Raw genomic sequence first — 14,598 nt, 5'->3', positions numbered from 1 at the left:
CAGGATGTCAAATCAGGTGTATTTATATAACTGAAAATCTGAAGTTTGTATATAAAGCCCTTTACACCCTCATATGACGCCCTCTATTCAGAACTTTTGATTAAATATAGCATGGCCAGCTGCATCCATTCTGAGCGGATTTAAACTTAGATTTTGGTGTATTGTTACCCATAAAGCTGCTGCTCTCTCATCATTGAATCCCAGCCCTTTATACCATTTAAGCATTTGTGTGTGTGTGTGCGTGCGTGATTCGGTCTCTGGTTTCAGGCTTTTAAGATGTTCCAGATAACACTTCTGTGCAACCATCCACTCAGGATACAGTTACTGTGTTTGTAGCGATGATTTATTCCCTGTGGAGTTCTGCTGAGGCTATTGAAACCTAAACGGTGTTTAGCATTTGCAGCAGACACACACACACTTGTACACTATGAGGAGGTTGCCTGAGGGAGCATTTTGCCTGGTTAAAAGCTCTTTATGTGTCGGAGACTCTCCAACTGTCCCTCTGAGAGAAGGACCGACGACTCAGGTTACAACAGGATGGCTCCATGACTGATGCAAACTCACTCGACTGAGCTCACTTCACTTCAAAACGGAGAGAAGAATTTACCCAACAACCTGTAGTGAAAGTTTCTCAAACAGCCAAAGACAAAAGGAAGTGCGTAAATCTCGTAAATTCAACATTACGGCAAAACAATCTTTCTGGAACTGGACGTGTTTTGTTGTTGTTTGCTTTGTCGCAGGACGAGAACAGCTTTAAAGTGTGTGTTGTGTCCTTTTGCAGGCTGCCAAAATCAGAGGACTACACGCTCTTAGCCTGATGTGAAGAGTCATAGAGTCGCCTTTATGGGCTCCTCTGGTAGCATCTGCTAAATAGCAAGATATAAAGGGACGGTTTAATTAGACGCAGGTGCACCTTGTTGCCAGATTGCAAACATGTTTTTAGAAGAGCTGCTATGCAACCGAGAATCATCTCGCTGGTTGAATGAGAACTCAGTGGAGTGAGAGAGACCAGCTCAAAGATGTAAGAAGTCCGAGTTAACTGAAGAAACACACAGCAAATTACCTCTAGATTTTAGCAGAAATATTCCACACAATATGGAAAACCTCTTCCTCTTTCCACTCTTTTTCTCATTCCTTGAGTTTTCATCAACATTTTAATATTTCATATCGTACAACAATCGCAGCGAGCCCTACGATTAGCTCCACGCATGTAAACATCAAAGGATGACGCGTCTTCAAATGAGCGACATCTTACAACATCAGCGCCATTTCTCTTGTGTTTAATCAGACTTTATTAGCTTGTTCTATCAGTTTTATTTAATTTTAACAAGGTTAAATACTGGAAATTAAACCGAGGCGCTGGGTTGCATCAGATTAAACTGCTGGGTTTTTACTATTATGGCATTCCTCTAAGGGGGATGGATGTCGGTGGCTGAAACTGTGCTGTCTTTGTGTCTTTGTGCAGCTCCTTCCCCAGTGAGCGTGGTGAGAAAAGGTCACACGGGGAAGAGCAGCATCGCTCTGTCCTGGGCCGAGCCGGATCGCCCCAACGGCATCATCCTGGAGTACGAGATCAAGTATTTTGAAAAGGTAAAGAAAAGGAATGTTCTTTTTTTTTAGTTCCTTTAACAAAGCGGTGTCCCTTCCTTTTTTCAATGGCCTTGAGCCGCCTGTGGCTTCTCTTCCTGGGACTCTTGATATACAGATGTTGCTGAGCCTGTCACCAAACTATTGATTTTAAATGCTGCTTTATGTGCATCTCGTATACGGTGCGCTGCGTCTATTGACAAAAATTCACAGGCTTTGTGATTTGTGGAGATTATAGTTGTTCTCTTGGGAAATATTCCCCCTCATAACTTTCTAACAACACGGCATATGAAAAAGTTTATGAAGTTGGCAAATGCAGACTTAGTTTGTCCTGTTTTTTTTATTTTTTGTTGTGTTCTGTCAATGTCACCTTCACCTGAATGCACGTTTCTCTAATCTGATACGAACATCTCTCCTTTGATGAAGACGGAACCACAGGACAGAAATGTGTGGTGAAAGTGAACTTTAGAAATAGGTTTTGAAACTTCTATGGTGCTTTTTCGTTCTTCCAGCTCTGAACTCTGCATATTTATTATATTACAGCTACAGAAACATTTAGACGACCACTGTTCAAATTATCCCTCAGACATGCAGCTGAATATACATTCCCTTGAAGTAGTCTTTTTAACTTCCATCTATTCAGAAAGCCTTTATTCCAAAATGACTCTGTCATGAAACAGCACCAGCAGGTTTTTTTTTTTTTTTTTTATAAAGGTGGATTTGGACAGAGAGCAATTTGATGCTTCTATTCAGATCATTGTTCCTGTGCCCTTCCTCTTTTCTCTCTGTCATCCTCTGATGTCTTCTTTTCTGGGAAGGTCAGAATAAAGGTGCACAGGAGAGCTGGGTTTGTGGTCAGTGGTTAGCTAATGGCTTCGGGCTAATGGAAGGGGCATTTAGCTGTGTTTAAACCTGATGTGGTTACAGTTGGGAAACTGATCCGAACACGAAGCATTTAGACACACTCACATACACCCCAGGTAGCCTGGCTGTGGAAATGTGAAGAGGAATCTGAATGCAAAGAAGAAAAGTTTGCAGAATTCAGCAACAAATCTTTTGCAGTCACGGCTAAAAAATATATGCAAAGCATGTGAATCATCATCGTCTGTCTTTGTCCCGCTACAGGAGCAGGACTCTAGTTACACCATCATAAAATCCAAGGACACGGAGATGGTGGTGGAAGGCCTGAAACCCTCTTCAGCCTACATCTTCCAGGTGAAAAATGGGTTAAAAACTCCAAAACATGCATAATTCTAAGTCTACTGTATAAATGCATGAATATACACTCACCAGCCACTTTATTAGGTACACCTGCTGTAACCCACCAGGGTAACTAAATGATAAGGACCAAAATTAGGTTTGTTGGAGGATTTACAGGAAAGGAAAATGAATAAGTGGAGCCACAAGATGGTTTACACTTGAACTACACCCCCTGTCAAAAGTTTTGAGACGGGTTCTCATTTATTTGAATGAGAAAGTGTCTCAAAACTTTTGACAGGGGGTATATATAGAGCTTTACGTGAAAAATAAATCAAGTTCCGTCTGTGAATTGCTCAGTGGACAGCGTTCAGTTCTCTAAACATAAAAGTTGCAAAATAACATCAAAATTCCAAACTGGGTTGGTATCTTCTTTCGGTGTTCCTTCAAATGTTCATTTAATTGTTCCTTTCAGTTCCAGGTTTGCTCAGTTCAGCTAGCTTCAATCAAAGGGGATAATGTCGAGTCAGGAGCAGTTTCAAGGTGGCAAACGGATGATCCTAGCACACAGCATTTTAATGATGAAATGAAGAGGGTAATCCCATCCTCAGCAACACGTAATCTTGATCCTCTCCTTGGATTAAGAAGGCATCTCACTCCCTGGGGTTCGTTATCACATCGTTTCCAAGGATTTAAGAACCTAGTCAAGACTCTGCCAGAAGTAACAAACTCCTGGTGCACAGGACCGTGAATCCCACTTGGCTCATTGTGACACTCTAGCTCGTTTTACCAAACTCTTCCATGAAAAGGGCGGGACTTATTCTCCTCTAACCAATCACAGGCGGCCCAGAAGAGCCAAATGCAACCGGCATTCTCACTTTAAAAATCAAACAGATAATAATACAGTAGCATAGCATTATCAAATTATCTACTGGCTTACACCGTTCAGCTGCTTGTTAACATAAATAGCTAATCAGCCAATCATATGGCTGCGATTAAATGCATTTAGGCTTGTAGATTTGAACTTTGGGCCCCTTAGTACCAATTGAGCATCAGTTAAACTCCACAGCCTACCTGAGTATTGTCATCTCAAGCTAGTTTCTTTAACATGACAATGAGTCCACTGGACTCCCAACATCCTCCACAATCACCAGATCTGAATCCAGTAGAACCTTTGGGATGAGGTGGAACGGGAGATTCACATTATGGATGTTTGGCTGACAAACTTGCTGCAACTGTGTGATGCCGTCATGTCAGTATGGACCAAAAACAGCTTGTTGAAAGTCTGCCACCAAGAATTAAGACAGTTCTGAAGGCAAAAAGGGGTCTGAGCTTTTACTAGCAAGGTGTACCGAGTAAAGTGGTCAGTGAGTGCACACATGGAGCTACAGAGATGATGTTTGGATTGTTTTACATCGCAGGTACGAGCCCGGACCTCAGCAGGCTACGGCGCTTTCAGCCGACGCTTTGAATTCCAGACCAGCCCTTACCGTGAGTACAGCCGACACGACAGTAGAGTTCAGCTCGTACAGAACTCCCACCCGCTCTCCCAGGCTGAATCAATACACAGATGCCAGGTGTGGTTTTTGAGCGTCTAATCCCGCCTCTTTTTTCTGTTGGCAGTCACCGCCACCAGCGAGCGTGCTCAGGCTTCGATCGTGGCCGTGGCCATCACGCTGGCGCTGGTCCTGCTGGCAGTGGTGGCTGGATTCCTGCTCAGCGGACGGTACGGCAAAAATACACACACGGAGAAGAATAAACACAAGCAAGGAAGCTTTTCTGTAATGATATGTTTGCAGGTGTAAGCGCATGCAGGCTTGTAGCGTGTGCCCACACACAGGTGGAGAGGGGAGCCGTGTTAAACGCTGCCAGCCGCAATGACATGAAGGAAAAGTGGGAGTGTGTCACTGAACGCCAGCGTGCTAATTATGACACAGGATGTGATACAAAACTATTAAATGTGCTGCTTTATAGGCGCTAAAACTGTTACTGGAACTTATTGTAGCATGAATACTCATGTTCAGGTTAAAAGTGAGAGTTTTGGGAGTTGAACCAACAAACTGCTTTTTACGAGAACAAAATCAGCCTGAAGATGAAATTCTGAAGCAAAATATTGCTCAGAATTTAAGATTTCCCTTTAATTAATAAATTAAGTTGTTTATTTTTTATTAAAACTCACATTTCTGTATGCTCCTGACTCAGAGGACATCCCTTTATCCTTGTCTGACATCTTGGAGAAATTATAAATATCGAATCTCATTTTTGTCCCAGATATTTGGTTGAGCAGCATTATGGGATGGATTAGACCCATAGCTTGAGGGTTGGACTTTTGTAACGGGTCAGGATTAAGGCTCGCTTTTTAGGTTATAACTGCAGGGACGGAACACGTCAGCGGATTTTCCTGACGTCTGGAGACTCAACCTTGCGCTCTTTCAGTCCAGCATTTTAGCCACTCTGTGTGCTGCGTGTTATTTACTGCAGTCATGTTGTGTTTGCATGCCTCCAGGCTCTTATCTTAACCTTGTCTTTTAATTGGTACACCTAGTTTTCTGCTAATCTTTTTCTCACAATCAGATATATAAAGAAATGCAGTAATAAAACTCTTGTCAGTAAAAAGGTTCTTGGACTGATTCTCAGCCATATTTTCACATAAAACTTGTTGAATTAGCTGTAATTGCAGGTTGTGTGTCGATGTCCTTTAGCTGAACCAGGGGTGTCCAACATGAGGCCCGTGGTCCAAAAGTGGTCCTCCAGAGGGTCCAATCAAAGTGTAAAAATTACAGAGAAGACATTAACTGCAGATTGTAAATTAGTAAAACTATAAATTTGAAATAATTTCTAGACCATGACAAGTTGTTTGGATCATGAAGTAAAATACTAGATTGCTCTTTGTTCTTTTGTCATTTTGTCTCATTTTTGTAGTATTTTGTCTTATTTTCGTCATTTTGGGTTTTGCTTTATTCGGTGTTTTGTGCGTTTGTGGTGTTTTGTGGGGGTTTTTTTGTCTCGCTTCTGTTTGTCTACTTTTTTTTGTTGTTGTTTCTCGCTTTTGTCATTTTTGGTCTCATTTGTGTCATTCTTTTGTCATGTTTTTTGCATTTTTTTGTAACTTTTTTGTCTAATTTTTTGCTGTTTGTCTTATTTTGTGTGTCGTTTTTGTCAGTTTGTGCCTTGTTTGTGTCATTTCGCATCTCATTTTTGTAATATTTTCTTGTTTTTGTTGTTTTTGGGTTTTTTTTTGTCTGACTGTGGTCATTTTTACCATAAAGTAAAATACTAAGTCAGTATTCAGTTCCAGATGTCTGACTAAATGTTGTGTTCCTTTGTAGACACTCTGTGATCTGGAAGTTGTAATGTGGAAATGATAAACTGAGGATGAATGTTGCTGAAATGGAACTTATTTTTCTTAAGAAATGTCAGATTGTTTCGGATGTTTTCGAAAAAGAGAATTCTTTCAATGTGAACATTTTCAAAACATACCATTTTGGAGAAATTAGAAGTTGTGGTTATTTATAGATTGTTATGCTCTGATTTTACTGGTTACTGGAGATGAAACTGGGCTGAATGTGGAACCTGAACTAAAGTGAATTCGACACCTCTGATCTAAACCATAATTTAGCAACAAGCTGGGAATATTTTCAGGAATCTCTCTTACTATTGAAAATATCTCAAATTACTCAGAATATGTTGTATTTTGTTGCCCACTTATCTCTTCCTTCATGCATTTCTATCAACAGTCATCCTCCAATATGCAAATCTGTTCATCTTTTATTGTACCTACATGTTTATTACTTCTGTGTCTCCATCTGTTTAACTAGCAGGTTATCATTTTATTAATTTAGTTCATCCTTGTTCAATAATTTAAGCACAGAGATGTTTAATGTGTAGCTCTAAACACACCGTGGGAGGACTGCTGATGTTCAGGGATTGAAACAGTGAATCAGAAAGACACAGAGGTGATTTTGGTTCAGGGATGAGGATCGCTCTGGGTTTTTGTGCGTGGGGGAGGATAGACGGAGCAAATTTCCCAGTGATGGATTTAGGGCACCACAGCCCCCTTCGCCCTCCTGCCCCACCCCCCACCCCACCCCCCGCCTCTTCATGCATGACTCTCCTGCATGCATGTGTAGACATCCGGCACACATGTGTGCACACTGACATGCATGGGTTAACAACACACACATGCATGAAGTTGGAGGGCCGGCGGGGCTCAAACCGCTTGACTCAACAGATCCGGCAAACTAAACGCCCTCCGGCAGAAGTACAAAACACACATGCACACACGCAAACACACACATAGACTGCCCCCTCTATGAAAATACCCAGCTACAAACCCCCTCTGGTCCAGTCTGGCTGCCCTGCAGAGAGCCGTGATGGGAGCGACTTGGACGTGTGGTTATGTTCTGTTTGTCTTCAGGAACTAAAACATGAGGAAAACTGCGCCGTCTGCAGCAGCTCGATTCAGACGACAGAAATCGGTCAATTTACCCCACAGATAGAGTAATTTGTGAATCCGTGTCTGTGTTTGCTAGTGCTGTTTGTGTTTGCATATAGGATCACGTTTAGAATCAATCCTCCTGTTTAATCTGGGTTATCAGCGATTATCTCTGATGCCATTTGTCTAAATATTGGCAGGCGGAAGCTTTTTAAGCACTAACGCACACAGAGAGACACACACAAAACATCAACCATCAAGGTTACAGAGTCTCAGAGGATATGATGCGAGAGCAGACAAAAGCAATCCTGAGCTAAATGATAAATATCTTTAATTGAAAAGTGATAGATGTCTCCATCCTGTTCCAGAAGTCAGAGTTCATGTGTCGAAAAGGGCTTTTTAGAAAAAAGATGTTATGTGAAAACTGCAGCCCTTTGCTTCGTCTAAGAGGCTGCTAGTTTTCTGCCTTTTCAGCAATATTTTTGAACCCCCTTGAAATGTGGGTTAGCAGATTCTTTGAGGAAATAAAAAAGCTTATTTTGCACTTGGATCAGAGTTTGATTGTGCTCTTTGCTGACCAGGGTTTGCTCTGGGTCTTGGATATTTTGTGGTCAACATTTTGCGCTCCTTTGTACTAGAAATTGGAAATATGTTTTTCAGAAATGATGCACAATGATTGCTACTCTCAGCTGAAAGGCGGTTTCTGTGTGTGTGTGGATTTAGGAGTGTGTGCGCGTTAAAGTTCACGTCTCACCTTTTTGACAGAGTTTATTACAGGACATGAAGGTCTGATTCTGTCTTTACCACTTTATCAGCGTATGTAACTGAGATAAGTGTGTTTTTCTGCAACGACTCGGGGCTCTGTCAGCGTTTTAACGTGTGTGTTGTGCATCACGTTGACACTGATGTGTTTTGGACTCTCCTCCTCAGGCGGTGTGGCTACAGCAAAGCAAAGCAGGATCCCGAAGAGGAAAAGATGCATTTTCACAATGGTCACAGTAAGTTAAGAAACTCATCCTGCATGTGTGTGTGAGCAAGTTCATCCAAAGTTTACGTGTACAGTAGCGGGTTCAGACAGCGGTCACGTCTCTGTGAGTTTGTACATCTCTGTAGGCATGTGTGCGAACAAACCAGTACAGTGTTTTGTACCAGGAGCTATTCTTTGAAATGGCAGAGCTCCAAGCCCGCCACATGGCCACCGCCATGGCGGCAGAGAGAACACAGAGCTTTGACGATTTATAGGTTGTGACAGCTTAATATATTTGTCCACATTTTCTGGCATTGTACCCCGCTATCCATCTGTTGGCATCACGGACAACTATGATGAGTACATCAGCTCCGGAAAAGTCAGGAGAAAAAAATACCTCCGAGCCAGTATGTGTGGGAATACTGTCATTGTGATTCACACCATGAAAGGAAATATTTAAAATTAGCGTGCATTTATTACTAATGATTGAAAGGCGGTCGTCATTATGGTGTAATTAGGTGTCTGAATCATTGTATTTAGTCTTTCTAAGTAGCGTCAGTAAGAGCTTAAATGATACAGTTATAGCCACATCACGATAATAGCAGGGACATAACTGACAGCTAAAGGGACAGGTACGTCAGTGCAAAGTTATAAATAGTTCTGATTACAGTTGGAAGAATTAGCAGAATGTTCTCACAGGTTTTATAGAAGCACCTGAGTCGCCTTTATTTGCAACTTTGTCTGCAAAAAATAAACTTTTAATGAGCAATCATCACTTTTCCCAACTGATAATACCAATTTTGATGCTAGCAAACTCGATGAAATGCTCTTTTTAAATGTGGGAACAGAAAATGTGACCATTCAAGCTGTTATTATTGTTATTATGTGTATGTTGTATGCCAGATACAAGCCTCACTATATGTTAATATGTTGTAAATGACATGTAAATGGTAATGAGGCCATGTGTGCGTCTGTTCAGTAAAGTTCCCAGGAGTCCGCACCTACATCGACCCCCTCACCTACGAAGATCCCAACCAGGCGGTGCACGAATTCGCCCAAGAGATCGACGTTTCCTTCATCTCCATCGAACGGATCATCGGTGCTGGTGAGTCCAACCGGTGACGACGTTTAAAAAATCCATTCATTCCTGTTCTGAGCGGGAGATTTAGCCACGATAATGAATCAGAGATTAGACTATTGTTCATTTTAAACTGTTCAGTCAGCGTTCTAAAGGAAAAGCATTACTTAACCAAGCATAATTCTGCCATGTTGGGTAGAATTTAATGATTTTTCTCATTGCCTCCTCTGTAATGCATTATATTTTCTTCAACCGTCTATAAACCTGCCACTTTCATAACATAGACGCATGTTTTTACACAGACAATTAAGCCAAACAGTGTGCTGGAAAATGGCAGTTCACACAGCTATAAATGGTGTTTGTGCTCCGCTGACAAACAGGCTGATTCGTGGTATTTGTTGGCTTCACTGGAGCTGTAACTACGCTGCAGTGAAATGCTGCATTCCAACACTCCCACTTCACATGGAAGAAATAGATTCTACGGGCTTTAGGGAAAAAATATGGCAAATGTGACTAAATAATGGGTTATATCAATCAATTAATTAACAGAACAGCACTTGTATATGATCGAGTTTAAAGTTTATGTCTCGTATTCGGGTCTAGTCAGGCTTGATTTACCATCTGACAATATTTTCGCAGGTCAAGGTTGGCTGAAATGTTGAGGCCACACTTAAGGTCTATCTTTTTGCCTCAGGAGAGTTTGGTGAGGTGTGCAGTGGACCGCTGAGGCTGCCCGGGAAAAGAGAGATCCAGGTTGCCATTAAGACCTTGAAAGTCGGTTACACAGAGCAGCAGAGACGTGACTTTCTGTGGGAGGCATCAATCATGGGCCAGTTTAACCATCCGAACATCATCCGTCTGGAGGGCGTGGTCACCAAGAGTGAGTCGCAGCACGTCGGTTTATCCTCCGCCTTGTGTGTTTTATTCCAGCCTCACTGTACGTCACCATGCAGATAACTGAGATATTTATCAATCTCAACATATCAGGTTTATGCTCTGCTTCCCGACTCTGCTCTGGTTTCTTCTACTTCTGTCTGGGTTTTCCATCATCCATCAGGCTCAGATGTACTCCATCGGTCAGGTCCCAGTAGTTTATCAGGCTCAGTGGAGTTTTACTTTAGAAATGACCTTTTTCTGACTCACACATCCAGTTTATGTCATCGCTTCAAGTGCCACAGTCAGGAAATGTCATATTTGTTAGAAATCTCTGCTCTATTGGGTTTTCCAATAGATAGCTGAGTTTGAAAAACACCTAAAAAAGTTCCATAATAGTTTCTGATTTAATTAGCGGTAATTGTTTGGCTTCTTTTTTTTATAGTCTTGTATCAAAAATTGTATAGATCTTAACTCAAGAGTTTTGGAATGATTATATGGACCAAAGTTGCAGCAAATAGTTAAATAATTGATTATAATCTATCAATCATTCAAGGCATTTTTTAAGCAAAATGACAACCATTTAATAATTCCCTTTTCTCCAATATGGACCTTTTTCTGTTACATATCATTGGAAATGTAATATCTTTGGATTTGGACTGTTTGGACAAAAGAAACTTCAACGTGCTTTGTTGTTGGATCTTGACAAACCAAAATCCAGAGTGATGAAAGCAATGAAGTAGAACTTATTCTGACAAGATGAGACCTGAATAGCCTCTGTACAGCCATAGGTTCCATGCTGTTATTGGTTTTTACCTCTCTGATTGGACCGTGCTTTAAAATCAATACTCATATCCATCAGCTTCTTTATTTTAGTCTTGTCCTATAAATTCATTACAATTGAGCTATACTGGAAAGCCTCAAATTACTTTCTCCCTCTGTATGATTTCTATCAGATTTATAGTTCCCCATGTGCAGATTTCCTCATTCTCGTGCATGTAATTCAGTGTTTTTTTTTGTAAGAACATGTGTTTTTGTGCTTTCTTAGGCAAGCCTGTGATGATCATCACTGAATACATGGAGAACGGATCACTGGACACCTTCCTCAAGGTAGGACCTGAACAGATAAAGACGTCTAAGAGAAAGGCTGTATGGAACTGAGAAAGGGAAGGATTGTATGGATGTTAGTAAAGGAACAGGAGGAAAGTAAAAACAACCCCTCTGATTCTCTGAAATCAACTGAGAGGCATTGTTAGCGTCATTAAAATGGTACGAAGTCATTTCTCGATCAGACATGGGTGGAGATGCTCTACTTGCTGATATGCCAAATTGAGAGGACAATTATCACAGAGGTGGAAGAGCATTTAATCTTCTGGAAAGAAAAAAAAAACATCTTTGAGAGACACAGCTCTGTAGTCAAAGAGGATCAGTGTGAAACAGGAGACTGCTCCAAAGCTGTCATTATTCCAGTTCAGTAGCTCATCGGTGGACACGTTCAGGCAGAAACTAACCAGAGATGAATATGTGATAGATATGAATATTTGTATAAAATATTGGTTGATTGTTCACAAAACATTGATGGAGGTCTCGTGTTGCAATGAGAAAACAGAGTTACTTAGATGTGTATTCAGGCTGTTTGAGTATTATTTCTCAATAAATGAGCAACAGCAAATAAAGAATAATCAAATGAGCAGTTTTTTTTACACATTCTACGTTTTTTTTGACATCCACTGGCCCTGAATGCGACACGGATCACTTAACCAGGAAATATGGAAGTCATGTGAGCACTCAGGCCTGGAATAATGTCGAGCAGACTTGACTTCACTGAGAGTCGAAGCCGGGCTGTAATGAAGAGGCAGGCTGGCAGATTTTCTGAATTAGGCGATCCCTCTCCAGAGCACTTAGCAGTCTATTCACCGGTAACAATGGCCCAATGCTCAGGTGGCAGACGAGGCTAAATCCTGCATGGGAAGGAAAGAAAAAGGGTAAATTCCTCCAGCGGATGGTCAATGGTGGAGATGAGAGAAATAAGGTCATATTATTCAGCACAACAATGGCAAGATGGTTTAGGTGTATTTCAAAAGATAACAGGAAAGGAGGAGAATGAGATGCTGTGAGATGTGCAGCCTGGAAATATCACAGATGACTCCTGAACACGACATCCTGATGGAGCGCAGAAGGAGGACGCTGTGAGACAAAACCCAGACAAAGGAAGGAGGAGATGTGCTGTGGTCAGTGGAAACCGCTGACATGACGGTCCTGTGTGCCTTTGGGGAACAAACCTGGATGGCAGAGGGGAAGCCAGAGGAGACGAGGACCTGCAGGCGGAGCTGCGCAGAAAACCCTGTGAAGTAATTACATGGATGGCTGATGTGCTGAGGCCGGTATAAGTGACACAGCCATGAGAAAACCAGGGGCCGGACCGGGTCCTGGATTAGCCGTCACAGCTCCGGACAATGCACCATGAGGCTCATAACTCACATCTCTGGCTTAACATCTCATTTCACATGTAAGTGGGATGTTCTGCTGTGGCTGGATGGAAAGAGGAGTGGTGGTAGTGAGGGAAAAAAGGAGAGTTCTGCTGTAGCAACATGTCTGCTGTGGAAATATGAAGAGCAGATGAGGGGAAGGCTGCAGAGTTTACATTTGGATTGGAAGGAGCTGAAGCCTAAACTAACAACAGAGAGCTGCCACCGGGAGAAAACTTTGAGGAATCCTTGTTGGAAGGTCTTCTATAGCAGGAAAAACTGTAATTTACTGTTTTATCTTGCATGAAGCTAGTTCTGGTTCTGAAGCAACATCTTCTCTTTGCATTAAAGAGTCAACTTTTGGAAGCTGTTTACACACTACAGACTAATCACACACCCTGAAAAAAGGAGAACGTGCTTCATTTGGTAACATGCAGTTGAATTAGTTTTATCCAGATTAAGTTAACATGTAATGTTGGTGCCACTGGTGTAAGTTGGATTTACTTAAATCATCTGATTCCTCTCTAGGAACAGTTTGCTGTCGCTAGTGTTTGCTTTAGTCAAAGATAAAATGTAAAACGTGATTTTGTCATTAGCCTTAACGTTGTCTTTACTCTGTTATCCCATTTGAAGAAAACAGGACATACTACGTCATGCTAAAGAAGCAGTAAGTCTCATTTCTGCCTTTTCTCTGAAGTTAGAATATCTGTTCAAAGGGACAAACGTGTCATTTCAGGTCGATGGAATCCACAGAAGTAAATGAGACTCTTTTGAAACCAAACTTTACTTCAACTTTAGCTCAAATACACTTTACTTTTTTACAGTGCACATGAACCCTATCACCCAACAGAACATTAATATCAGACAATTCTGCCAAATCCATTCAATAACAACATCTTTCTTGTAGGGCTGGACCCGGATATCCCGAATATCCGAATATTCGTATCCGGATATTAATTTTGGTATCTGAATATTCGTCGGACGTCACTGGGCAGAAAGAATATGCAGCGTTACTGTCTTCCCTCCGCCTTCGGCTCATCTCGTCCTGTGATCACATCAACATATACACATATGTCTATAACATATACACATATGTCGATCACCCCCTCCTCCCCCCAGACGAAAATATTCGGAGCTCGTCTCTTCCCTGCGCCTTCGGCCCTTTTCGGCTCATCCCGCCGTGTTCTTCGGCTCGTCTCGGCTCCTCCATTCGTGTTCGTTTCCACCACCCGAATGGCCGGGTTGCTGCCGACTCTGACGTCACGCTTCACTTCGTTGCATAAACACAAGACAAGATGCTGAAGACCTCCGCTGTTTGGGAATTCTTCAGTTTACTAAAGACTAAACGAGGGCAAAATGTGGACCCGGGAGACCAGACGAACGGATCCGACTATTCGGGCCGTCTCCCGCCTCCACCGCCGCCGCCAACCCCCCACCCCCCTCCCGGTCGGACGTTACGGGGCGGAACGAATATCCGGATATTCGTCTTTAATAGGGCCCGAATATTCGGAGGCCAGAAACCACTATTCGGGCCAGCCCTGCTTTCTTGACATGTTCAGAATTATTCAAAATATTTTTGGATGTCAGTTCCTCTTCAGGTTGGTTAAAGGTCAGCTTAACTTGGTTAAGACTGTAGAAGAAGACTGTCTGGTCTGTGTCAAGATGCAGATTCTGACCTGCAGAATGAAGTTAGGCATGCTGTGTTCATCATCATAACCTCCACTCCCTCTGTTTGAACCTTGCTACAACATAAATACTACTACTCGCATTGACGCTGAATATTATCGTGGTAGTTTAAAAATTAACAACTTGAATTAAGCTTTTGTCCTTGGCAAAATAAAGGTTCTTTACCACTCATTGTTTTTCTTGGATTTGTAAAGACCACGTTATTTCTATCTTTGTATACAGATTAGAACTGAAAGTTTAAGTCAGAGCTGTTGGAGAGGAATGAGAAAAGTGACTGACTTAGAGGAGACCTTTGTCTGAACCGGAG

The 14,598-nt window shown here is 41.9% G+C and overlaps 1 protein-coding gene across 1 annotated transcript in view; it reads left to right on the top strand.

Moving 5' to 3' along the window:
• The window catches only part of LOC110950181 (ephrin type-A receptor 5), a 73,779-nt gene that overhangs the window by 44,685 nt on the left and 14,496 nt on the right, over positions 1 to 14,598 (top strand). The window contains exons 6-13 of the mRNA XM_051938337.1: positions 1,466 to 1,590; positions 2,713 to 2,802; positions 4,206 to 4,275; positions 4,408 to 4,510; positions 8,150 to 8,217; positions 9,166 to 9,291; positions 9,959 to 10,144; positions 11,186 to 11,247. Of these exons, the coding sequence (XP_051794297.1) occupies positions 1,466 to 1,590; positions 2,713 to 2,802; positions 4,206 to 4,275; positions 4,408 to 4,510; positions 8,150 to 8,217; positions 9,166 to 9,291; positions 9,959 to 10,144; positions 11,186 to 11,247 (830 nt within the window). The remainder of the gene's footprint in view (positions 1 to 1,465; positions 1,591 to 2,712; positions 2,803 to 4,205; positions 4,276 to 4,407; positions 4,511 to 8,149; positions 8,218 to 9,165; positions 9,292 to 9,958; positions 10,145 to 11,185; positions 11,248 to 14,598) is intronic.

Source organism: Acanthochromis polyacanthus, chromosome 18, assembly GCF_021347895.1.
Source record: "Acanthochromis polyacanthus isolate Apoly-LR-REF ecotype Palm Island chromosome 18, KAUST_Apoly_ChrSc, whole genome shotgun sequence".
NCBI classification, from domain to species: domain Eukaryota; kingdom Metazoa; phylum Chordata; class Actinopteri; family Pomacentridae; genus Acanthochromis; species Acanthochromis polyacanthus.
Note: the sequence above shows the minus strand (reverse complement) of the source record. Positions and strands in the feature narration are given on the sequence as shown.